The 24,283-nt window shown below is 45.4% G+C and overlaps 1 protein-coding gene across 1 annotated transcript; it reads right to left on the bottom strand.

The window, feature by feature from the left end:
- Positions 1 to 612: 612 nt before the first annotated feature.
- LOC122373940 (5'-nucleotidase-like) lies at positions 613 to 22,875 on the bottom strand. The gene is made up of 10 exons (XM_043352397.1): positions 22,821 to 22,875; positions 21,979 to 22,379; positions 10,319 to 10,660; positions 8,808 to 9,008; positions 8,157 to 8,361; positions 6,518 to 6,750; positions 5,165 to 5,320; positions 3,804 to 4,005; positions 3,011 to 3,214; positions 613 to 1,762 (listed from the first exon to the last, which is right to left on the bottom strand). The coding sequence occupies exons 3-10, from the start codon at positions 10,637 to 10,639 to the stop codon at positions 1,584 to 1,586; spliced, it is 1,701 nt and encodes a 566-aa protein (XP_043208332.1). The 5' UTR covers positions 10,640 to 10,660; positions 21,979 to 22,379; positions 22,821 to 22,875; the 3' UTR covers positions 613 to 1,583.
- Between the last annotated feature and the right edge of the window lie 1,408 nt (positions 22,876 to 24,283).

Here is a 24,283-nt window from a genome sequence, read left to right as displayed (position 1 = left end):
CTTTAACATGGGGTTTGAGTTGAAATAGCCAAGTTTGCGGCGAGGTTCAGAAACCACTATCTATCTAGGTTGCAACCCCCGCGGCCTCTTGGTGTTGAAGAAATTCGTTCCCTTCATTTGAAAATGGGCCTTGTACAAGGCCCTATCTTCAACATGGAGCGACCGTTAGTGTGACGTCACCTCGTTTAGTCATTCTGATTTAAATGGGCTTGTTCGTTGAAAAATCGCTTAAAACTTGGTCTGAACTTTGTTGTGGTGCCTACAGAGTAAAAAGAATCAGCTTTATGACAGTAATGTGGCCTGGGGAAGGAGGTAATTTTGGGCTGTGACGTCACATATTTGAAAGTTTGTGTTTGGAATATGAGAAGCCTAAGATGTTTAATGAAAAATAAATGCCAGAACCGTGTTCCTGGTCATCCAATCTATAAAGTCGGGCACAATTTAACTGGTTTTAACAACATTTTAGAAGGTGGGATAGTCCCTTTAAAAAGACATGCGTCATGATGAGTAAGACAAGAAACGTCTAGATATGCCAGATAAGGGGAACTGCTTCAAGGTTCTGAATGGATATAGAACATCCAGAAAATATCAGGATATTTCATCAAGGGATTCATTAAAGATCAGTTATCAGTCAACTATGCGCAGTAAAATATCTAAATAAGGCTATCATTAGATTATCAGATCATCAGACGATCAGTCACCAATCAATTTTAAGAACACCGTCAACATAATATGATCAATTGATCTGCAGATGATCGTTGCTAAGCAACCTCAATAAGAACACCGGCAGGCTCAAGCAATCAGCAGGCTACGTTTTACTCAGTTATCAAACTCGGTTATATGGCTGTCATGTGGTCTGATTGTAGCGCCAATCGATCCTACCAGCTGCTCAGTCACAGCTACCTCAACTGATAGCACGCTGAATCAACCGACAAAATTGTCGGATTCATCACTATTCCTCGCAATTCGTCAGAACTCAGTCTTAGCAGGCTCCACGCAGCCGTATGGCAGCAGTATGGCAGCAGCATGCTGATTTTATCACTAGTTATACTCAACTAGAAGGCACATCGATTACTCCAAACATTACTCAATTGCTCAAGACAATTAGGTACTCCAAGTACTCCAGACATCAATGCAGACTGACATCAGCAGCTGTAGCAAGTTCATCCGCAGCTCTGAGAAGCTCTGTCACTACGAAGCTTCATCGGTAAAGCAAGCCAAGGCAAAAGGCTCTCGGCAGCCGTAACAAGGCACAGTGACAGGCTCTCAGCATCTGCAGCAACGCTGAACAATATTTCCATAAGACAAGCATGATTGCACTCCGATTAAAATCAGTAGCGTCAGCATTGTCATCAAACTTTAAGAAGCATTATCTCACTCAGCAAAACCTCAGCAGCATCAATATAGACCCTCGCAATATCATCTTCATCAGTCAGTATCAGCATGCTAAGCTGCTTCCACCAAGCTCTCTGCAGCATCAGCAGTTGTGTTAAATTATATCATCAAAGCCTCAGCAACATCAACTCAGCAGAGCTTCAACAACATTCAGCAGTATCTTTTCCATCAGCAGCGTCTCAGCTCCATCAGCAGACTCTCAGCAGCAATATCATCACCACCAGCAGCGCTGAGCTGACGGTCGCCGACACCGAAGCTCCACTGCCTGGGGCAGTGGGTTCTATGAACCGGATACGGTCCTCTAATCCGGCTATAACCGGTGAGAACCGGATCACCTGAGACCGCAGAACGGCCGCGTCCAGCGCCCCTGGTGGCGGAAAAGAGAAACAGCGAGCTGTAAATGACCGAGGTTCAACATAGCGGGCTGGGTGGGATATTAATGTTGGTAAATATATCAGGACGGGAAGACCACAGCTGGCTGAAAATGGCTGTGGTTAGGTGGGCTGGTTTTCTAGACATCGGTGAAAGACATCAACACTCCTCATCCTGACATGAGCACTGATTGTCGAGTGTTTTAGTTTGTTTGTTTTGTTGGGTTAGGCCCTTTCGGTCCAATGAGACCATTTCAGAGACGGAAGGTCGAAGGATGATAGGAATTCGGGGGAGACATTGGTGTGGGAAGGCACCCTAGTGAGTCACCGGGGCTGAGCCCGTCCGAATGGACAGGCCGACCAGCCCCCTCAAGCACTCTCTGCACCCGGCTACGGGGTGTGCTCCCTCGGGAGCAGCGGTGCCTCTCCAAGGGAGCAGCCCGCATGGGATAAAGGTGCCTGTCCAGCCCGGACCGAGGGTTCCGGCGTGGAGGGAAAGGATTTGAACATCCTGAGGGTGGAAACGATGGACAGGTACAGCACACAGGACCACAGCCCACAAGGCAACAGAGTAGCGAAGAACTACAAGAAAAAAAAACAGACTTAAAAAGACTGATTTGTCTTCTCACGTCCCCAAGCCTGCCCCCTTTCAGACCTAACACTGATTTTGAATTTATATTGACACCTTGTAAAGTACCAAAAATGAATGAATCAATGAATGAATGAATGAATGAATGAATGAATGAATGAATGAATGAATGAATGAATGAATGAATGAATGAATGAATGAACTAGGCATATCTGAAAGTCAGCTATGTGCCAAAAATGTAGTACCACCTGGTCCACTAGGCTGAAGCTACGCTTCCGCAGCTATCCGCTAGAGGCGCTGCCCTCTCTGTGTGGTTGGTTTGAGTTAGATCTTAGTGCAAGCTGGCATTGTTTTGAAAAGAGACACGCCCACCAAGATTTAACCTCTTCCTCCCATATATACCTTCCCTCCCTCATAACAAGCTACCCATCAGCTGTGCAGACTGCAGACATCAATGTCCATCCCTCAACGGCGGACATATATCCACCTGTGTATCTTCTATACCTCTCCTTTTTCTACCTTCTATTCCATGTTCGATTCGTTGACATCCAATCCATATCCCTTCTATCCTGGCTATATCCTCCCCTTTTCACTCTTATAACTCACTCCAATAGCCATACTCCAATAAACAACCTTTTCCACTCCAATAACTCACCGATATCCACCTGGGCCAGTTTCTCCTCTCGTATCATCTTGAACCCGTCACCACCCTCCGCTATGAACTTGGGCACCGCCACCCGGTAAAGCACGTTATCCACCACCGGCTCTAGCTTCGGCACAGTGCAGTTGGCGCAGAGGACCTCCAGAGAGACGATTCGAGAACCGGTGGGTCGGGAGAGATCGTAGGTGACGCGAATTCCTGGGGGTAAAGAGGGGTAAAAACGGAGTAAGGGGAGTTTTCAGTAGTACGGGAAGAGTAACAGTGACTACGAAGGTGACGCGCATTCCTGGGGGAAAGAGAGGGTACAAACGGGGTAACGGGAGTTTTTAGTAGTACGGGAAGAGTAAGAGTGACTACGAAGGTGACGCGAATTCCTGGAGGAAATAGGAGTAAGAGGGGTGAGGGAAGAGTTAGATCGACTTTAAGGTGACACGCATGCATTCCTGATGGAAAGTGGGAGGGGAGGCAAAAGTATAACTGAGTCTGAAAGGCGTTTTTTGTAACAATTTGAGCTCATGACAGATAGATATGAACATTTTGTATATTCGACAAGCCTGATTAGCCATTACATGCAAATTATTTTCGTTCACTCGATAATACGCCAAAGTGAATGATAAATAGACGTCATCAAAATGTAGAAATTGACAGCACCGCAACACTGTGAATATCTCTTCATAAAAAATATCCCCAAATTGAACAAAAAAAGCTACAAACAACAATCATACCAGGCAAAAGCCAGGCCGCCAAACCCTATCCAAACCCACACAACCACAAGGCACAAACCAACCTGCTACCTGCAGAAACCTTCCTTTTCCATCCCCGTGTCTAGACACAGAGTGTTCAAACACCTTCTTCAGTGTGACCCCCGAGAGGGTCACCACGTTCAGTGTGTTACCGAAGGGGTGAACTTGTTGAACGTCAGCTTGGGTGATATTCCCTGGTGGGATGGATTCGCGAATACCTCCGCTGTTGACAATGGCGGCTGTGACCTGGGGGAGAGAGATGGTGAGGGGGTGTGTGAGTGAGAGGAGGAGGGACATGGGGGAGAGAGAGAGGGTTTGGAAAAGAGAGAGAGTGAGAGGTAGAGCGAGGGTGGGAGGGGAGAGTGTGGGGGGTTGACAGAGGAATGGGAGGTGAAAGAGGAGGTGAGAAACAGGGAATGAGAGAGAGAGGGGGCAGACAGACAGACAGACAGACAGACAGACAGACAGACAGACAGACAGACAGACAGACAAAGGCAGACAGACAGACAGACAGAGGCAGACAAATACGTCAATATGGATTCATGCCAATCACCGATTCAGTTCAATTACCCTACTATCAAATTACAATCAAATTACGATCAAATTACAATCACCGGATTCACATACCTACAAACTCAGTGGTGCAACAATTTCACTGCGCCATTCCTCCACTAATGGCATCCAATTCGTCCTTACGTCACTACGCCCCTCCCCCTCCTAATGACGTCACAGAGGGCCTTACCGCACCATGACTCGTACATCCATTGTGTGTTAATTGACGCCAATATGCATACACACGTCCGGCATAACAATTCAGTAGCCTTGAATCGACAATTATGTTTGTGGCGGCGAGCCTTTGGGGTCTCTCTGTTGGAGATTTCTATCCATGTTGGGATTTGATTGGTCTGAACTGGGGTGGTGAAAGGCAGAGTGGTAGTGAGTTGGAGAAGACTGGATGATAGCTAATTGATTAAATGTGAGAGAACGGGAGTGATTTTATTGGAAAATCTCGAAGGCAGCCGATCAGAGTAGCTTATTCTCTCCAACGTCAACGCATTATCTGGTGCTTCATTACAGAATCTTTCTTACAAACAAAACAGTATCTCACCCCTCTCTTTCCTCTCCTCCCCCCTCTCTCTCTCCCTCCCTCCCTCTCTCTCTCTCTCTCTCTCTCTCTCTCTCTCTCTCTCTCTCTCTCTCTCTCTCTCTCTCTCTCTCTCTCTCTCCTCTCTCTCTCTCTCTCTCTCTCTCTCTCTCTCTCTCTCTCTCTCTCTCTCTCTCTCTCTCTCTCTCTCTCTCTCTCTCTCTCTCTCTCTCTCTCTCTCTCTCTCTCTCTCTCTCTCTCTCTCTCTCTCTCTCTCTCTCTCTCTCTCTCTCTCTCTAGTCTCTCTCTCTCCTTTCTCACCTGACTCCACCCCTGTCCTCCGACCATCAGACACCGCCTCAACGCTCCGTCAGCTATTAGGTTACCGAGGTTACACTCGCGGAACCTGCACACGGTTCTGTCACCAACCAGGTGAACCAGGGTTCGGCCGATCACCTGAGCCTCCATGATACGAATCTGGGGGAGAGAATGAGAGGGGAGGGTTGGGAAGTGATACGTGGGAGTTGGGGAGTTGGGGGGTTTCTGGGAGTAGTAGGTACGTGCGTACTAGAAATTAGAGCTTTGGCCTTATAATACATAATAGGCCTTAGTAAGCAAATGGCACGGTAAATGGCCTTATTGTTTACGGTAGGTACATAACCGGATATTTATGTTCAGCAGCTAAAAACACTTTTTTAGAATTGCAAACCTGAGTCGTCGAACATATTTAGCAAAAGCTGACTGAGTATGAATTTCGCGAAATCATGAGCATTTACAAATATCATGTCCATTATTGTTCAAATGTTCACATGTATCGGTAGTAGTAAAAAAATTTGTTATTACATGAAGTCTGCAGCCAATACTTATTCCAGTCCGAACTGCTTCCGGACTTCTTGATTTGGACATTTTACTCTGATTCTTAGCACGGGAGACACAGGAAGGAAATAGGAAATAAATGAAGCAACAAAACACAGCTGAACAATAGGTGATAGGAAGAATCAGGCTCTGTCAATACAGGTGAACTCATGAAAGAAAACAGGACAATTGTGGTCTAATTAGTAATTACTAAATAAGATGAATTATACGTAACAATCGTATCCAACACAGATCTGCAAACGGACATGACAATAAGTTTGGGTGAGAGCCCAGATTTCCGTACTGGTAGTGAGATTGCCGTACTAAGAAGCCTTTAGATGCTGTAAAGATAAGCAGCTGTTGTAGCAAAATCATCGACTTTCATTGTTTCCCAACGAAGTTTATGGCGATTGAACATTGATTACATACCTTGAAAGTGGCTTCAGTAACTATGCAATATGCATCGAACAAGGATAGTGCTGCGAAATGAACAATCTTAGTCGACGAGTGAATGCCATTTCTTTCCATCCTCCTCCATCCTCTCTCTCTCTCTCTCTCTCTCTCTCTCTCTCTCTCTCTCTCTCTCTCTCTCTCTCTCTCTCTCTCTCTCTCTCTCTCTCTCTCTCTCTCTCTCTCTCTCTCTCTCTCTCTCTCTCTCTCTTTCTCTCTCTCTCTCTCTCTCTCTCTCTCTCTCTCTCTCTCTCTTTCTCTCTCTCTCTCTCTCTCTCTCTCTCTCTCTCTCTCTCTCTCTCTCTCTCTCTCTCTCTCTCTCTCTCTCTCTCTCCCTTACTCCCTCCTCCCCTCCTCTCCCCCTCTCACCTGTCCCCTGTAGCCCTCCAGGCGCCGCTCTGCCTCCTCATCCCTATCTCCATCCAGCACCATCGGCTCTCCACTCCATTCCTCTACCTCGCCCGCTCCATCAAAGGTCACATTCAGTACCCCGAGGTACTTTCCGTATTGGTACGCCTGTACCACTAGTACGGTACGGCCCGAGGGCTGACGGATGACCGTTGGGTACGGGCCATCAACGGGGTTGTCGTCCGGAGCGGTACCTGTGGGTCACAGAGGTCAGGTCACAGTCAAGGTCACAAGGGTTATTGAAGAGGGATCAGGTTAGAGGCCAGGAAGGTCAACATTCAATATGACACCAGGTGACTCTCATTCTATCATCGTATCTTATTTTAACACGCGCACCGACGCGTCGGTGCGCGTGTTAGCGCAGACCCCCGTCGCGACGGGGGTCTGCGCCAACTTCGTACCGACGGGGGGGGGGGAAAGACCACCCCCCCCCTGAGATCTCGAGAACGAAGCAAGATAGCGACAAGCGGTAAACGGCATCGGATACGCACGGTCAAGGTCTACAATTTTTACAAAGGTCATTTTCAGGTCAGGTCAAAGATGACGTCACAGGGGTCGAAAAAGTCAAAATGGCGGCGCTAGATATGGAGATGTTTTCTCGATTAACTTTCGAATTAGTCAAGTTAGGAACAAACTAAGGGCGTCATCGTGATTCTCTCGTCAATCCGCATCGAATGATATACCTATATGTTGACCTCGAAAGGTCAAGGTCAAAGGTTGACCTCAGGTCACGTGACCTCGAGGTCATCATGTATATCATTCGATGCGTCTTGACGAGCTGAACACAATGAGACCATCTGCGCGGCTGTATCTTGTTCCTGTACGGAATAATTGGCAAAAAAAACCTTTGGTGACCTTTGATGACGTCACATGACCTTACAGCTGCCCAACAGCAAAACAGACCTCAAGGTAGTGAAGGTTGATCGTATATGAAGTCATGTATGGTATATGGGGCCATTCCGACCCGTTTTAGTGGTAAAAACAGGGAGTTGATTTTTCCCCCATTGACTTATAATGGGGAGGTCGCGAAACTGACCTGACCTTAGGTCACCGATATCAAAATTCCGAGATATACAAATTGTAGCTACTAATGACCTAATAACATCCTGCGACATTCAAAGGCCTCCGACATCTACTGTAGCTCTGGCACGGTGACAAAGTTGCAAAAAAGTGACTTGAGGTTGGGTCATTCAAAGTGACCTGGTGACCTGACCTTAAAAGTTAGGAGGTTCAAACTTGCACACCATGTGTAAAATTGATGAGGGAGTATTCGTACCAAATTTGCGCCGCGGTTTTTCCGCTATTCGCGAAAAAACCTCAGGGGGGGGGGGCGGATATCCGCCTCCCCCCGTCAGTGCGCGTGTTAATTTAAAGAAATGTGTGTTATGTCCATATTGTTCAAGCTGCTGCCTATTTCTAGCAGGGATGCATCATTTTCAGCCAATGAACAGCAGAACATTTTAACAGTCTCATTCTGCATACATAAAGCAAAAAAATGTTTTCGAGTGAACTTCCACGCTCATACAAAAAAAAGTATTTTAGCAGCAAGGAACTACTATACTTACATGTTAACAACACAAACAAACAGTCCCGTTCTCACCGTTGTACAGCAGCGAGTGTGAGTGACCCCCCACGATGACGTCAATCCCGTCAATCTCAGCCGCCATTTCTTTCTCCCTCGGGTAGCCCGAGTGTCCGACTGCGATGATTATCTGCGCCCCCGCCGCCTGAAGACGACGGGTTTCCAGCTGTAGTGCCGCTATCTCGTCCGAGAACTGAACGGATGACGTCACTGGAGCCAGCTCCTGCCGAGAGTGACGTCAGTGGTGTTAGTCGGTCAGCTGATCGACAAAGGAAGAGGGAGTGGGGCTGAGTTCGATTCCTGTTGAGTCTGAATTCGGTACTTTTTACACGTCTATTGTGCTGCTTCTGACTAGCATTTGCACCCAAACTTATTCTATTTTCGTTCCTTCTCTTCGCCTTTTTCAATCTTTGCATTTTCACTACTCCTCTAATCTATATTTCATTGTATCTCACCTCACCTTGTCATGTCACATTGTTCCATTTTCTGTCCCATTTACAATCGGATACTTTCCGTTTAATGCCAACTTCCGCTCTCATCATTCCTTTTCTCCCTCACTCATTCTTATTACATATTTCCTTAGTTTCCTACTAGAGGTCCCTATCCCTATCCCATTCGGCCTCCCTCTTCCCCTTCATTTCCCATTCCCTCATCCCCGCCTCCACATACCGGCGTCTCCGGTGTGGTATATCCCATGATGCCGATCTTGTACCCGTCCATCTCCCGTATCAGACTGGAGAGACATCTATCGGTGACCTCCGAAGCTCGCCCGCCAAAGTCGATATTGGTGCAAAGTAGCGGATGAGAGATGTTTTCCATATAAGGCAGGAGACCTTCCAGATCGTCGTCAAATTCATGATTGCCGAGCGCCTGTGGGTGAGGTCACATAAGGTCAGGTAAGGTCACACTATGTTGCATAAGGTAGATAAGGTTACATAAGATCACGCAAGGCTGGGTAAAGTGAGAAGAAGTTACTGAATGAATTATGTGAAATTTAGGTCACGATAGATTATGTTACGTCATGTAATTTAAAGAGAGTGACGTGGAAGGTCAAGTGAGGTCAGGTCAGAGACCTTGGGAAGTTAAAGGACAAGACAGAGGTAATTAAACAAACGAGAGCGCTGAGGTCATATGATAGGTATAAGTTGAGATATGGAGTATGAAGATCAGGGTTGGGTCACATCAGGTCATGTAAAGCCGATTTCAATGAGTCCATGATCACAATACCATAGAAGGTCAGGTTATGTCAAGACAATGCCGAAATTTAGCAGTAACGTATACGGTTAAGATCACATTTGCAGTTAATGCCACGTCACAATTTCTCAGTTTGTCATCCATGCCGTGTGCCAAATCGCAAAGGAATGTAACCATCGCATCACACGAATCGTCACATAGTCATGAAATGAGATCACTAAGGTCTTTCCTATATGACATGTCACTGTGTACAAGCAGACGCCATTGTGTATCAGGCAGCATCAAAATGACTTACGTCCAATGCCATTAGAGAGATCAGTATCAGACTCTGACATAATTCAACGACACCCTCATTAATTGTAGCACACCGAGCCTACCGCGCAATTGGCTTTGAAGACACCACAATGTTTATTTTTTCGCAGTATAAACGTCTGCCTTGAACGCCTCTGACGCCACGTGATGAATGATGTCATCCATCCTCCACTGGCAGAGACGCATGCTGTTTACGTTTGGCGTGGGTCCAAGTATGCTACCTTGAAGCACGCCTCCCGGGGCGCCGCGAAAGTAACGTATGAGCCCACATGAAACGGAAGTGGGAGGTATATGACTGCAGTTAAGTCTCTTGTTACATCATTTACTAACGACTCAAAAATTGACGAGTTTTAGAATGTGGACGTAAATCCGTGATGTCAATAAGACATGATTTTGAGTTTTCGCTAGATCTCCTGAGATGTGTTTGTGATTGTATTATTTGTAAATGTTCAACACAACATAAAAAACGCGAAAGGGTAATCATAAGATATTTTGAAGAAAAAACTGTTTTGAATGCAACGATTTTCAATGAAAGAAAATTATTTTCAAAGAGTGCATGAGATATTTCATTAAAGACATTCTGATTTTATCTCTCTCTCTCTCTCTCTCTCTCTCTCTCTCTCTCTCGCTCTCTCCCCCCTCCCAACCCTCTCTCACCCTGCATCCCTACTCACCATAGCATCATAGGGCACCATGTTCATCATATCCGCCATTACCGTCCACTTGAACAGAGTGTAGTACAGGTGTCCTTGAAATATATCTCCTCCATACAGTAACAGCGTATTGGGCACCGAGTCTTTGAACGTGTTGACCGCCTTGACGAGTCTCCCGATGCCGCCGTAACAGGGTTCAGGAGGTCGGCAGCTTGTGGTCCTTCCGCTGACAGGATCAAAGTGAGAATGGATGTCATTATTGTGAAGGATACTGAGGTGAAGTTTGGAGGAGGTGAGGGAGGTGGTTGATGCTAAAAGAAGGAGGAGGAGTAGTCGAGACATCACGTGCTGTGCTGAGAAGAGCTGGAAAAAGAAACGGAAAATCGATCAACATGTTTGGTTATTTGATGAACACCATCTCATAGAAATTAAAAAAAGAAATCGTTTGATGATGCTTAGTAGACACGAAAATGGTAATGTTGTGAATGATAATGTCGGAAACGAAAAGGTGGTTTTAGGATAGTTTAACTAGTTGATTGTAAGAATAAAGCAGGCAGGGTGGCATAGTCCAGCAATTTTATTATCGTGTCAGTCCTAAGTAGTTAATTAACCCACGCCGGGCCGCGGGGGGGGGTGTTTGAACACCCCTCAAGCCGTATTCATTTGTGCACTTTGATCAATCGGGCAGGCTAAAAAATCCTACTATAACCCGCGAGTTGCTGGGGGGGGGGCGTTAAACGCCCCCACTTTTTTCGCCGGGCCATAGCATAAAAACGGCGCGCCGCAGGCGCGCCAAATTTTGAGTATCTGTAGGGAATTGATTGAAGTTTATTGTGACAAAGTTTCAAAAAAATCTGTCGGAAAATTTTTGAGATATCGAGGTTTTAGTGACGTCATGATTTCTGAGTTTTCGACCAAAAACGGCATATGTTCAAAAAATCATATAAAATCACAGAATAGACATACAGACATGCCGTAAACGCCATTAGACTGCCAATACCATGATCAATCAAATGGCTATCTTCGATTATTGATTATCGTTCCGCATTTTCCAAAATCTTGAACTGAATCTTGGCAATTTTTCGTGACTACTTCACGACCATGATAAATGAATTTCTTAAATTGAACTTTTTGAGTCAAACACGTACACATATGATAAAATGAATGTCACCATCGTGTTCTACGCCTCAAATTACCTATAAAACATGTGTCACAGGCTGCGAATATCAGTTTTGATTTTCGGGGATATGTGCCTACCCGGTTGACCTGACCTTGGCCCTGACCTATGCTTGACTGACCCCTATATGGAGCTGACACTCTTGTAGGCCTTATAAGATGGATTGTGCACCGTTTTGACAGAGTTTATGGCGAGAGGCGCCCATTGCGAAGTCCTGAAGTCCATGCTACTGAAAGCCCGATTTCAGGTGTTTGACCTGACCTTGACCCGACCTGTGACCTCAAAATTCAACTTAAAAGTATTCATCTGAAGCGTCTCGTCGCGCTCTTTCGTTTGCCGCCTCGTGCGTTTCGCTGCGCCTATTGGTTCTCGAGTTATCGCCTGGGGGCGTTTAACGCCCCCCCCCCCAGCAAACGGTGGGTGGCGAAATACCCCAGCAACTGCCGGGATAACAAACATCGTTTATTCGATGTCTCTTCAAAACAAAGACACTGAATTTCGTCACCCTGCTTTTCCATATCCGTTTTGCACACATCATTCACAAACACAGGTGTTCCATTTACTTCCTTTCTCGGCACGCACCCAGCTGGCAGTCCCCGGTATAAGAAGTTCTGCGTAACACAAGTCACGAGCAGTCAGTTCCTGTTAGCGTTTCTGCCGGGTTGGCTGCCCCATAATCGATTCATTTTTCTGCGTGACGGATTTCCTTCCGTGGTTTCATTGTGGTATTGTTTATTGTTTACATAACGTGGTTAGTTGCTAACAAGCCACGGAAAGTTATCCATTGTTTTGAATGTCTTCCAAGCAATCTGAGGTAGCATGCTGATTTTTAGCAGTATTTACTAATCTATTGCCATATGTGACTAAACACAGTGGGCTACTTACAAAGTGCTGCATAGTAGTTACCATTGTGTTGATTCCTTTGAATTAAAAAGGCACGAGTGAATGTCAGTTTTTGGCATTGTATAGTAATGACTATGTAGTGTTTAGCTTGTATGTCGTGATATGATGTTTGTCATCGAAATAAATCCATTATCCAATCTAAGTGTCTCGCGTGGTAATGTGGATCAAAATGGTGCACCCCTAGTGCATATGATGCAGTTAAGCAATGTTAGGCACGTCAAATTTCAGCGAAATGTTGTTGAAAATAAACTGGAAAGGTACTCACTGCAATTGTAACGAGCAGTTTACTTATGTTTTGAATTTTACTGAGCACGATATATTGCAGCCTATAGGCGTCTTAAAAATCACCTATTGCTGGAACATTATCTTTTGGTATGTTTCATGATGCAGGTATCAAAAACTGGAAAAACAAAACTGGAGAGGATTGGCACACGGCAGCGAGCTTGTTTTTAACCCGGCAGTTGCTGGGGTATTTCGCCACCCACCGTTTGCTGGGGGGGGGGGGCGTTAAACGCCCCCAGCCGATAACTCGAGAACCAATAGGCGCAGCGAAACGCACGAGGCGGCAAACGAAAGAACGCGACGAGACGCTTCAGATGAGTACTTTAAAGTTGAATTTTGAGGTCACAGGTCGGGTTAAGGTCAGGTCAAACACCTGAAATCGGGCTTTCAGTAGCATGGACTTCAGGACTTCGCAATGGGCGCCTCTCGTCATAAACTTTGTCAAAACGGTGCACAATCCATCATATAAGGCCTACAAGAGTGTCAGCTCCATGTAGGGGTCAGTCAAGCATAGGTCAGGGTCAAGGTCAGTTCAACCGGGTAGGCACATATCCCCGAAAATTAAAACTGATATTCGCAGCCTGTGACACATGTTTTATGGTAATTTGGGGCGCAGAACACTATGGTGACATTTATTTTATCATATGTGTACGTGTTTGGCTCAAAAAGTTCAATTTAAGAAATGCATGTATCATGGTCGTGAAGTTGTCACGAGAAATTGCCAAGATTCAGTTCAAGATTTTGGAAAATGCGGAACGATAATCAATAATCGAAGATAGCCATTTGATTGTTCATGGTATTAACAGTCTAATTGCGTTTACGGCATGTTTGTATGTCTATTCTGTGATTTTATATGATTTTTTGAACATATGCCGTTTTTGGTCGAAAGCTCAGAAATCATGACGTCACTAAAACCTCGATATCTCAAAAATTTTCCGACCGATTTCTTTGAAACTTTGTCACAATAAACTTCAATCAATTCCCTACAGGTACTCAAAATTTGGCGCGCCTGCGTCGCCGTTTTTATGCTATGGCCCGGCGGAAAAAGTGGGGGCGTTTAACGCCCCCCCCCCCAGCAACTCGCGGGTTAAAAGGGTGAGAAATAAGTTTATTGTTCGCATTCTGCATTGACGCTCTCCCGACCCAATACTACAGGTGGATTTTGCGCCAATAAAGCACTCTGTACCAGGTCTGAAATAATGTTGAAGTAGCTACGGCTGGAACATTGCAAAGCAACATTCGTATAAATCAATACATATATTGTTGGAGGCCTATAGAGTTTACATATGCATTTATTCACCGATATGCTATCGGTGAATAAGGCCGCCGAAACGTCTGTGCAACACTTAGTTTGTATTATCACGGCGTTGTGATGAGAGCTTGTTGCGAAAGATGCTGCAAATAAAAATAATCACGTGAAAAAATATTATTGAAATAACAGCCAGTATCCTCAAAGGTGTTTGTCAAGCCGGTTGACCCGAATCACATAAGCGGATCATCTTTGCATGCTCTTACGAGGCATCAACATCCGAATTTGAGCTAAGCGTGCTTCACACGGAACTATGCTCCATTTAGAAAATTGCAATTTAGTAATGGAGCCAGCAACAGGCGCTGCATTCCACTATAGATCATTTGTGACGTGCCCTAGAACTCTTCATATCACGCAATCCTAACACGAGTTTGAAATGCATGCAGTAACAGTTAGTTTCGAATCGATAGAAAAGGTGCGTTAGGCATCAGTTATGTAGAAAGCAATTGATCCACATAGATACGTTTGATAAGGAAAAATTAAATGCATTCAGTGGTCAAAGATTGCTCCTGTTTTAATTAGAGTCGATGGCATGTTCAATAGGAATTTCAACAAAACACGAAAACAACAATAACAAATAAGCATAGGAGGCGGAACGGGGAGGGCACTGGGGCACCATGCCCCCCTTTAATTTTGGCATTTTAACATTAGCCGTATGTTATGGGCGTTGCATGGAAAGAATGGCACCAAATGTCGGCAGTGCCCCCCCCCCCCTTATATTGAAGGTGTTCCGCCGCTACTGCTTTTTTTTTTTTGCTCCGCCAGCCTAAAGCCAGTCTGGAGCCGGGGGTCATTACATCTGGCAATTTTGGCCAGGAACAAAGTTTTACGTTAAGCCGGTTTATGTGCCGCTACTGCACATATGCAGATACCACAATTACAGCGCGTGCGCTTTAGTACCCGACAGAACAAAGCCAAAGGACACGCATCTATGTATATTCTATAATTTATACCAACATGCATGCGCCTAAAACGCGTAGGCACCGGCGGTTGCTCTCATTCCATTTTGGTGCACTCAGGAAGCCAAAAATCAACTCAGGAAAGTGAGCAGAACAATGAGCACGGATATTTGATGTCATTCCGTTCCATTCTATTTTCTCCGTGAATTACGTGTAATTGCGTGCCAGAGAGTCTCATTGTCACGTGCCAGCTCGTGTAAAAGACTTGCTTTCTGTTTTGCCACATGCGCGGAAAACAATGACTTCTATTCTATGAACGCTAGTAAGGAAGCGAACGCTGTTGAAAATATTTGTCATACCACGTGAAAGGATGTCGGTTGCTACTGCGGACTGAGAAAGCCAAAAACATGGCGATACTAAGTCAGTAATTTGTGATTATAGAGCTGACGGTGTGACCGACTGGATAGCAGGTGCTCCAGTTCTTATATCTGCCTGTTCACAGCTGTAAAGATTGCCAGTATATATAAGTAAGGAAGCGGGAAGGAAAAGAGATATCCGGTGAGGAAAGTAGGTCAAGTAATAGACTTGGTGTATTCGTCAACATGACTAACAAATCAATAACCCCACCAAGCTTTAATCTCGATATCAATAACCTCATCACATAAACACTATTGCTCGTGTTCGACCCTCACTATAAACAGCTTTTTGAACACAGCACGAGAATCGCTAGCTGAGTCACTGAGAAAACTAGTAAGCGCACATTGTATTTGAGGTATGAATAATATCTTCAAAATAAGTTTTGAACCGTCACCGACGATGTAACGTTATGTTAGATGCCGTACAATTTATCAATTAGTTCACCCATAATTCCTGAGAAGTCGTCATTCTCTGTGGTGTTGTAGATATGGGCAAATACGAGCTACGAGTCAGTGAAATAGCAAGTAATTTTGATAAAGCTGATCGTGTGTGAAATTTGGTGAAATCAATATGCGTCAACCAGTTTTCTCAGTAATTCAGTTAACAATTCTCGTGCTATGCTCAAAAAGATGTTTACAGTGAGGGTCGAACTTAAAATAAACGAACCATAAATGAAAGCCCATCGTACAAACAAATGAGCTCACAGGTAGCAGGGAGCACCCGATAAGTCCACTGCCCATCGACGCAACAGACACTGACAATAGCTGTTTTCACGACGGGCTATCCGGCGAATGAACCTAATTTGACCAAATCTGCACCTAATCTGCACTAAATGTGCACCAAATGTGTACCAGATGGTCGTCGTGAAAACGGCTACTATTGTGTTACTACCACTTACGTCAGCGGTAGCAAGGCGTGAATTCCGTTGAGAGCCTGTATGTGGATGGCTTAGTCAGCCTTCGCTAGCTTACATCAGCAAACGCTTTATTTCTGACGTAGCGGTCCGTCGCTGTGACATATGTATATTATAAATCCTAGATCCTAAAAAGTACCCCGCCGCCCACGCCACCGTGTGCGACGTAGCGAACATGTAGCGCTTTATTGCGACGGCGTCCGTTGACCTACGACCGTGGAATTGTCAGGATGTGTGGCTGATTTTGACAGGTATAATTCGTATCAAATTTTGGGCATAATGCACCCGGCGGTGCGACCTTGGCGAGTGCTCACGTGCGCCACAGGGTTAACATTGGAAACGGCAAAACCAGACTATTGCTCGAGAACGCCGAAGGCTACAGAGGTGAAATTTTCGTGACAAGTCGTAAGCGTGCACTCTTGTATCGTATCAAATTTTTCGAGGGAGTGGGTTCAGCGGTATCGCACGTGGTAGGGCCTAGTTTACTATCGTATGGGCAGTAATCGCCACGCCATTACACAGATCGCCCATGATCGTAAATACATCATGGTTCATTCGCCGTAAATACAATACATCTGTTGCGGCTCCAGTGGCGCAGTTGGTAAGGCGTCGGTTCTGTGGTCGGGAGGACCCGGGTTCGATCCCCGGTGCCGCCCGGCTTCCGGACTGGCGTCCCCAACTGTGTCACTGGGGGGTGGGGTGGGCTCCCGCCTTGCACCGTAGCCCTGAGGAGGAGCAGGAGCCCTCCCATAAATGGGAAAACATATCCCGTGTGGAGGACGAGGAATGAATAAAAAAAAAATAAAAAAAATACATACATACATATGTACATACATACATATGTACATACATACATATAGTTCTTTTTTTGTTCGACTCTCACTTAAACATCTTTTAAACACAGCAAGAGAATTGCCGGATGAGTTACGTACTGACAAAACTGGTTTGCGCACATTGTATTAGAGATTAAAAAACATGTTCAAAATAAGTTTTGAACAACGATGACGTAGGGGAAGTTGGGGCAATGCCGGAGTTGGGGCAAAGCCGAAATTCGAGATATTTCGAAAACCGTAAGACATGGATGCCACCTGTCAGTGGTGCTCTGAAGCTTAAGTGACTACCAATTATCGCATGTTTGTTACGAGTCGTCATTCGGAATACTTCGACTGTGAGGGCGCCAAGAGCGTTTTCAAGGTACGTTTCCCTTGTACTATATGCGCCTTTGAAGCTGCATTTTTTACTCATTATGCTACCGTTTGTCTGGCCAATTCGGTCAAGTAATCTTTAGCATGTCTTTGCATAAGTGTGCTGCCTATTTGAAATTTATACAGCACGTTGAAAAGTTATGGGCCTGCAAATGAAAGTATGGCTGGCTGGGGTATAGCCGAAAACGTGCGATTACGCACGTGTTAAAAGCACGCTACGTGGACTTTACTGCTGTAGAATAGCAACGCGTATTTTTAGTCACACAAATTACACTTTCAACCGACACAACGGCCTGTTACCTATACAGGAATAATTTACCTGGCATTTTCTTATCATATCACACAATTATAACTTCCAGTGTGCACCGCGTCCTCAAGCTCTTGAAACGTGTGTCAGCTTTGATGAATTCTGGATAAAGTTTGAGATAAAATGGCAAAACATCAATGTCGGGATTCCCCGTAGATCATTTCTCCCATTTTCGGCTTTCCCCGCAGTCCGGGGCAACGCCGAAAAAGTCACTTCTTTGATATTTTTAGTTTGTGCGCTTAACGGTATGCGAATTCATCAAATGCGCCTGGTATGTTTGAAAGGCAAAAGACTGGCCTCTCGAATGACGCCAACAAGAATAGCTTATGTTGTCTACCTTGCGTGCTACGGGCGTCAGAAAAAAAGTCTTCGGCGTTCCCCCAACTTCCCCTACCACTATGGAAAACACCGTGCCATAAATTAATTAGTTTAGTTATAATTCCTGACAAATCGCCTATACCCCTTGAGCTGTAAATATAGGCAAATACGAGGTGAGGGTCTGGGAACTAGGAAACAGGTAGACATAATTTTGATAAAGCTGATTTGTCTGTGAAATCAATGAGCACCAGCCAGTTCTTTCAGTAATTTAGCTAGCAAGTATCGTGCTGCGTTCAAAGAGACGTTTACAGTTAGGTTCGAGCTTAAAAATAATATAGCAATGCAGTTATTGCGGAGAGGATTACGCCATATACTTGCTGGTATAATCTGCGGTTTTGCCAGATATTCTTGTTTTGTTGCCATGTGTAAATTGCTCAGTACAGACGACACATTGCCTACTCCGAACGACGCTTTTAAAACATTTTGTTCGTCTTGTTTTTCAAATGCATCTTCGGGTGAACTTCACCCTTCAGTCATAATCTAATCACTGTTCGGTGTCGATTCTACCAAGATTTTTCATGATCGTGAGGTAATGAACTATGAGCATGATGTAAATGTTTAGAGAACCTTAACCATGACTAACGGGTGAAGTCATCATATGTCTATGACAGCCCACTTGATATACCTACAGATTGGTGGAAATGATGGATGATGGAGTCACGGTCTGGCCTGATCGGACGTCATTTCTAGAGATTCACAGAACAGAGATTATACCTACGTGACTTACTTCTTTTAACCCGCGCCCGGCTGGGGGTCCTGGATTTCCACGCCCTGCTGGGGGGGGGTGTTTGAACACCCCCCCTTCTAACTCAGCTCCTGGGCCACGTAGCGATACGCGGAAGGCGGCGTTCGAAAGAGCGTCAAAAATAATGACGAAATCACTTCGGTCAATTTTTTGGTCAGGTCAAAGGTCAGGTCACCAGAGGTCATTGAAGGCAAAATTTCGCCGATTTCCAGGTCGAATGTCGACAATTTCCAAGAAGCCAACGCATAACTCGGGAACCAATAGAGCTACAGCGCCGCGGAAAAGCGCATTCGATAGCCCTATTAACGCCCTTTCTGAGTAATTTTCTCAGATTTGACCTAACGTCAACGGTTTTGCCTGCAGGGGGCAAAAACTGCAAAAATAGCCGATTTTTTCGGAAATAGTTTTTCTGCAATAACTTTTGACCCAAGACTTGTACGAGCTTACTTTTACCGGCATCGTGTTCCTCTCGTCAAGACGCATCGAATGAACTATAACTTGACCTTGAAAGGTCAACTTGAAAATTTGACCTCAGGTCAAGGTCATGACCTGACCGGAAAGGGTCATGTTGCATATCAGTCGATCCGTATCGTCGAGCTGAACACATCTAAGGCGTTTTCATCGCTCTAGCATGCCTCTATCAAAAGTTATTTGCGAAAAACTGTTAGATACCATTCGTGACCTAAGATGACCTCAGGGCATAAACAAGGGTCACGGACACCATTTTCATGTTCAGTGTGTCTAAACCACTTGTGATTCAGTGTTTGGGAGTGTTTATAATGTCTTTCGTCCAAAAGAGGCGCATTTCAATTTTCTCCCATTGACTTATAATGGGGAGGTCGCAAAATTGACCTGACCTTAGGTCATCGATATCAAAATTCTGAGATATACATTTTGTACATGCTATTGCTCTTAGCAATCGCTGAAAGTTTCAAAGCGATCGGTCACTCGGTGTAGCTATGAAAGACATTGAAACTTTTTATGAGGTGAGGTCACTTCAAGTGACCTGGTGACCTGACCTTGAATGACCTTGGTCTGAAATTTTCACAACATGTGCAGAATTGATGTATGATAAGGTGTACCAAAAACGGCGGCGCTCCGCGCCGCCGTTTTTGAGATATTCGCGAAAAACCACAAGGGGGGGTGTTCAAACACCCCCCCCCCAGCAGGGCGCGGGTTAAATGAACTCTACATCTTACGTGCTGACGAAAGTTAAAAACTTGAAACATCAAAACAACCTTTCAAGTATTAGCCGTGGCCCTGTTATAGAAACTAATAAATGCAACTATGTTTACTTAGCAAAGCATGTTTAAGCTATCATTGATTGCTCATATCACTTCGATGTTAATTGCTGCTACAACCTGACGAAACGCCATCCGTTCCCCCACTAACCTCATACAACTACGTCATAAATGATAACACACAACAGCTGAATGCAGGGTACCACCCTTTACAGCCTGTGTGAACTGCGCTTATTGACGGCACTAAAGCCATCACTTGAACTTAGACCGGCGAGACATTTCGCAGCACTTGTTGACAAGCGCTTTAGTGTTAGTGGGGTCGATACGTGTTCAATGTTGTTCATATTGTGTGATTAATCTTGGTGGGTTGAGTCGGACAAATTTGAACTGGTAATTCGAGGGCGCTGGACGCCAAATTAGCAGGGCAGAGGCTACAGGCGCATCCAATACATTGGGTGGATGTTGTTTTTGATGTAGAGGAGCCGTTCCTGCTGCTCGTTAGGCGGCACGGGCGGACATCGATAGCAGCGCCTCTATCGGTCACTAGGGAAAGCTGGGCTGTAGGCGACGATATACCAGCTGAGTTGTCACACGTTGAATAGGTTTATAGCCATCCGTCTTGTGAAAAAGTTGAACTCTTGCCTTCAATATTTCTACAGGCAATTTTAGAAGTGTCTTCACATGGATTACAAAACCGTTTAGATTATTGTATTCACTTCAAGCCTTCCCTATTGTTCTTGATGATGCTGGAACTATTTCTAATTAGTGTTTCTAGCTTAGTAAAAGAGCATACTGTGCAAACAATGAAAAAAGCATAAATGGAAGATTTTAAATGCAATTTTCTCTAACAATTAATGGTAAATTCTCTACATATCAAGGAAAAGGTGCATGCTATTTGATAATTTAAAGTTCTTGGGGCCAGTTGTTTTCTTCTTTTCTTACGTCGCCCCAATGGCCGCGAATACACTTGTGATAAACGCCTATCGTTATGTGTATTGCTATATCGCCTATATTCTTACGAGTCGAGTAATTGGCTTATCAAAAACAATGGAGAGAAGCCAGAAATAACGATAACACATAGTTACACTGCCACCCCCACCTGACAAGATAAGCAAGCAGGAATGGTTACCTACAGATAAATAAGATATCTGGACATGGTGTATGCGTAACTCTCATTTAATTACAATATTTTCATCATCTGCGAATTACGATTGAATCTAAGTGTTGTCAGTCGCACTAGAGCGGTAGCCTACTATGGACGTCAAACCCCTTGAGACCCCACTTTTTTGCGATAATTTTTAAATGCGTCAACTCTCGTTGATAATATTCTGGCAATGTGTGTTTCAGAACCTGCCGAAACTTTTATTACTAAGGTATTTTGACGCCAAACGATTATGAAAGGTATTTCTCATTCACTCGTAATGTTAAATTTCACGGAACGAATATGCTGTTTGGGTAGAGGCTACGCGCTCATGGGGCGGAGCCACGTAATGACGTCAGCGCTAAGCTCCGCCCAATTCGGCTCCTTGCTCGGCGACCGGTCACTCGCGTCTCTCGCTCCATTCAGGCTTGATGGTGGGCGGTAGCTGGTAGCGGTAGCGGGCGCTGGTAGATGGCATTTAGAGCAGATGGCGCTGGTGGCGGGGCACGAGTGTGGCCGAGCGCAAGCCTCTGCCCGGGCCTGAATTGACCTTAGCATTACGAGTGAATGAGAAGTACCTTCCATAATAGTTTGGCGTCAAAATACCTTAGTAATAAAAGTTTCGGCAGGTTCTGAAACATAGATTGCCAGAATATTGTCAACAAAAGTGGACGCATTTAAAAATTATCGCAAAAAAGTGGGGTCTCAAAGGGTTTGACGTTCATAGTAGTAGGTCATTACCGTACAATTTCCATGTCACTCACCTGTGTTACGCAGTTGGTAAAACTCCGCCTTCTTCTTGACCTCTCTGACCTTAGATGACCTTATGCAGCCTCGCTTGACCTTTCTTGACCTCTGCGATCTCAAATATTTTATGTGACCTTGCAGATCACTGAATATAATCCCGCAGTATCTAATCTGATTCCCTCACTCTCACTCTTCTCTCTCCCTTTCCTCTCTTCCTCTTTCCCTCTCTTCTCTTCCTCTTCCACTCCCCGCTCTGTCACTGGCCTTGGGTCTCTCCCGCTCTCCCCACTCCTCTCTATCGCTCACTCTCCCTCTGCACTCTCTGCTATGCGGTCCGGATTTCTGCCAGCGTCACTTCCGTGGAGACTGGGGAGGTTATCTGCTTCCGGTGTATCTGTATCTGGGTATCCCAGAGTATCTGCAACGAGTATCCGGTGTCACGTAACAAAACGAGCAGCAGCGGAGTTCCGACGCTACATCCTGTTACAGGTTATTGATGGGAGTGACCAAAGGCTTATTGTATATTTTCTACCGTCCTGATTGTCCGCTGGTCACTGTTAAATGTCTACTGGCAAATGTCCAATGTCTATTTCCTACCATAAAGTATGTATATAGTCCACTGTCCAAAGTTAATTGTCTATCGTGTACCTACTGTCAACAATCTGTTATCTACTATCCACCGTCTTCTCGCTACCGTCCACTGTCCACATAATCCCGTCCACTGTCCTCAGTCCACCGTCCACTTCCACGGTCTACTGTCTAATGAACACAGTCCACCTTCCACTGTCCACCGTCCACAGTCCACCGTCCACAATCTACTGTCCACCGTCCGCCCCACACTCTCTCTCTCACCACTCACCCCCTCTAACCTTCGCCACGCACCCGATCCCCACCGCGTCAGGTACAGAACTGTCACACATGTGTCCCTCCCTCCCCTCCCCTCCCCCTCCCCTACTAGCCCGCCCCGCCCCCAGCGGTGACATCACGGCCTTACCTGATACAGCGGCGCGCCGGACGAGCCCCTGGCGGTGGAAATCGGAACTATCTCGTGAGGGAGTGGGAAGCTTTTATGGTCATGATGGGCGTTGTGGATTGCGACGCTACTCCAAGTGCTAGTGCAGGGTTTAGGTATACGGTCTTGCTTGTAGCTGATATAGCTGAGCTATAACCCTATTCCTGGCGGGGGGGGGGGGCCTCAGGAGCCCCCCCTGAGGTTTTTTGGTTATTTCTCCCAAACGCGTTGAGCTAGGAAGCTCAAATTTTCTGACTTTTCCTAAAAGGCTTCTACGCAACATGTCTGAAAATTTTGAGTTGATCTGACCTCAGGTCAGGTCACCAGAGGCGGTTTGGTGACCCTACCTCAGAAAAGTTTGCAATCACGCCAGAGCTAGAGTTTTTGACCGATCAATTTCTTCTCTTCAGGCTTTAGTTAGGGTACCAGTATGTGCAATTTGTATATCTCGGAATTTTGATATCGGTGACCTAAGGTCAGGTCAGTTTCGCGACCTCCCCATTATAAGTCAATGGGGGAAAAATCAACTCCCTGTTTTTACCACTAAAACGGGTCGGAATGGCCCCATATACCATACATGACTTCATATACGATCAACCTTCACTACCTGAGGTCTGTTTTGCTGTTGGGCAGCTGTGAGGTCATGTGACGTCATCAAAGGTCACCAAAGGTTTTTGGCCAATAACTCCGTATAGGAACAAGATACAGACGCGTGGATGGTCTCATTGTGTTCAGCTCGTCAAGACGCATCGAATGATATACATGATGACCTCGAGGTCACGTGACCTGAGGTCAACCTTTGACCTTGACCTTGCGAGGTCAACATATATATCATTCGATGCGGATTGACGAGAGGATCACGATGATGCCCTTAGTTTGTTCCTATCTTGACTAATTCGAAAGTTATTCGAGAAAAACTCTCTCCATATCTAGCGCCGCCATTTTGACTTTTTCGACCCCTGTGACGTCATCTTTGACCTGACCTGAAAATGACCTCAGTAAAAATTGTAGATCTTGACCGTGCGTATCCGATGCCGTTTACCGTTTGTCGCTATCTTGCTTCGTTCTCGAGATCTCAGGGGGGGCCGAATCGGCCCCCCCCCGCCAGTTTCTTGTCCCGGCGGAGCCCGCCAGGAATAGGGGGAGGGCTATGCGCGAAACTTATTCTGATAAAATATTTACTTGTCATTTTACTTTAGGTCAGGTCACTTGACGCATCCTGATACGTATCGTGGCCTTAGATGACCTGGGGCTGGATTTGGAATTTTAACATGCACGGAAAAGATAGATGATAAATGTACCCTCGCCCA

Source organism: Amphibalanus amphitrite, unplaced genomic scaffold (genome assembly GCF_019059575.1).
Source record: "Amphibalanus amphitrite isolate SeventyFive unplaced genomic scaffold, NRLGWU_Aamphi_draft 001575F_arrow, whole genome shotgun sequence".
In the NCBI taxonomy this organism is placed as follows: domain Eukaryota; kingdom Metazoa; phylum Arthropoda; class Thecostraca; order Balanomorpha; family Balanidae; genus Amphibalanus; species Amphibalanus amphitrite.
The sequence above is the reverse complement of the archived record's forward strand: the minus strand, read 5'-3'. Positions and strand labels throughout refer to the sequence as shown.

Coding starts and splice junctions, on each gene's coding strand:
- LOC122373940 (XM_043352397.1), bottom strand. CDS start 10,639: ATGTCTCGACTACTCCTCCTCCTTCTTTTAGCATCAACCACCTCCCTC. Junction 9,009..10,318: donor TGGTGCCCTATGATGCTATG/GTGAGTAGGGAT, acceptor CCTCACCCACAG/GCGCTCGGCAATCATGAATT. Junction 4,006..5,164: donor GAGGACAGGGGTGGAGTCAG/GTGAGAAAGGAG, acceptor TCTCTCCCCCAG/GTCACAGCCGCCATTGTCAA.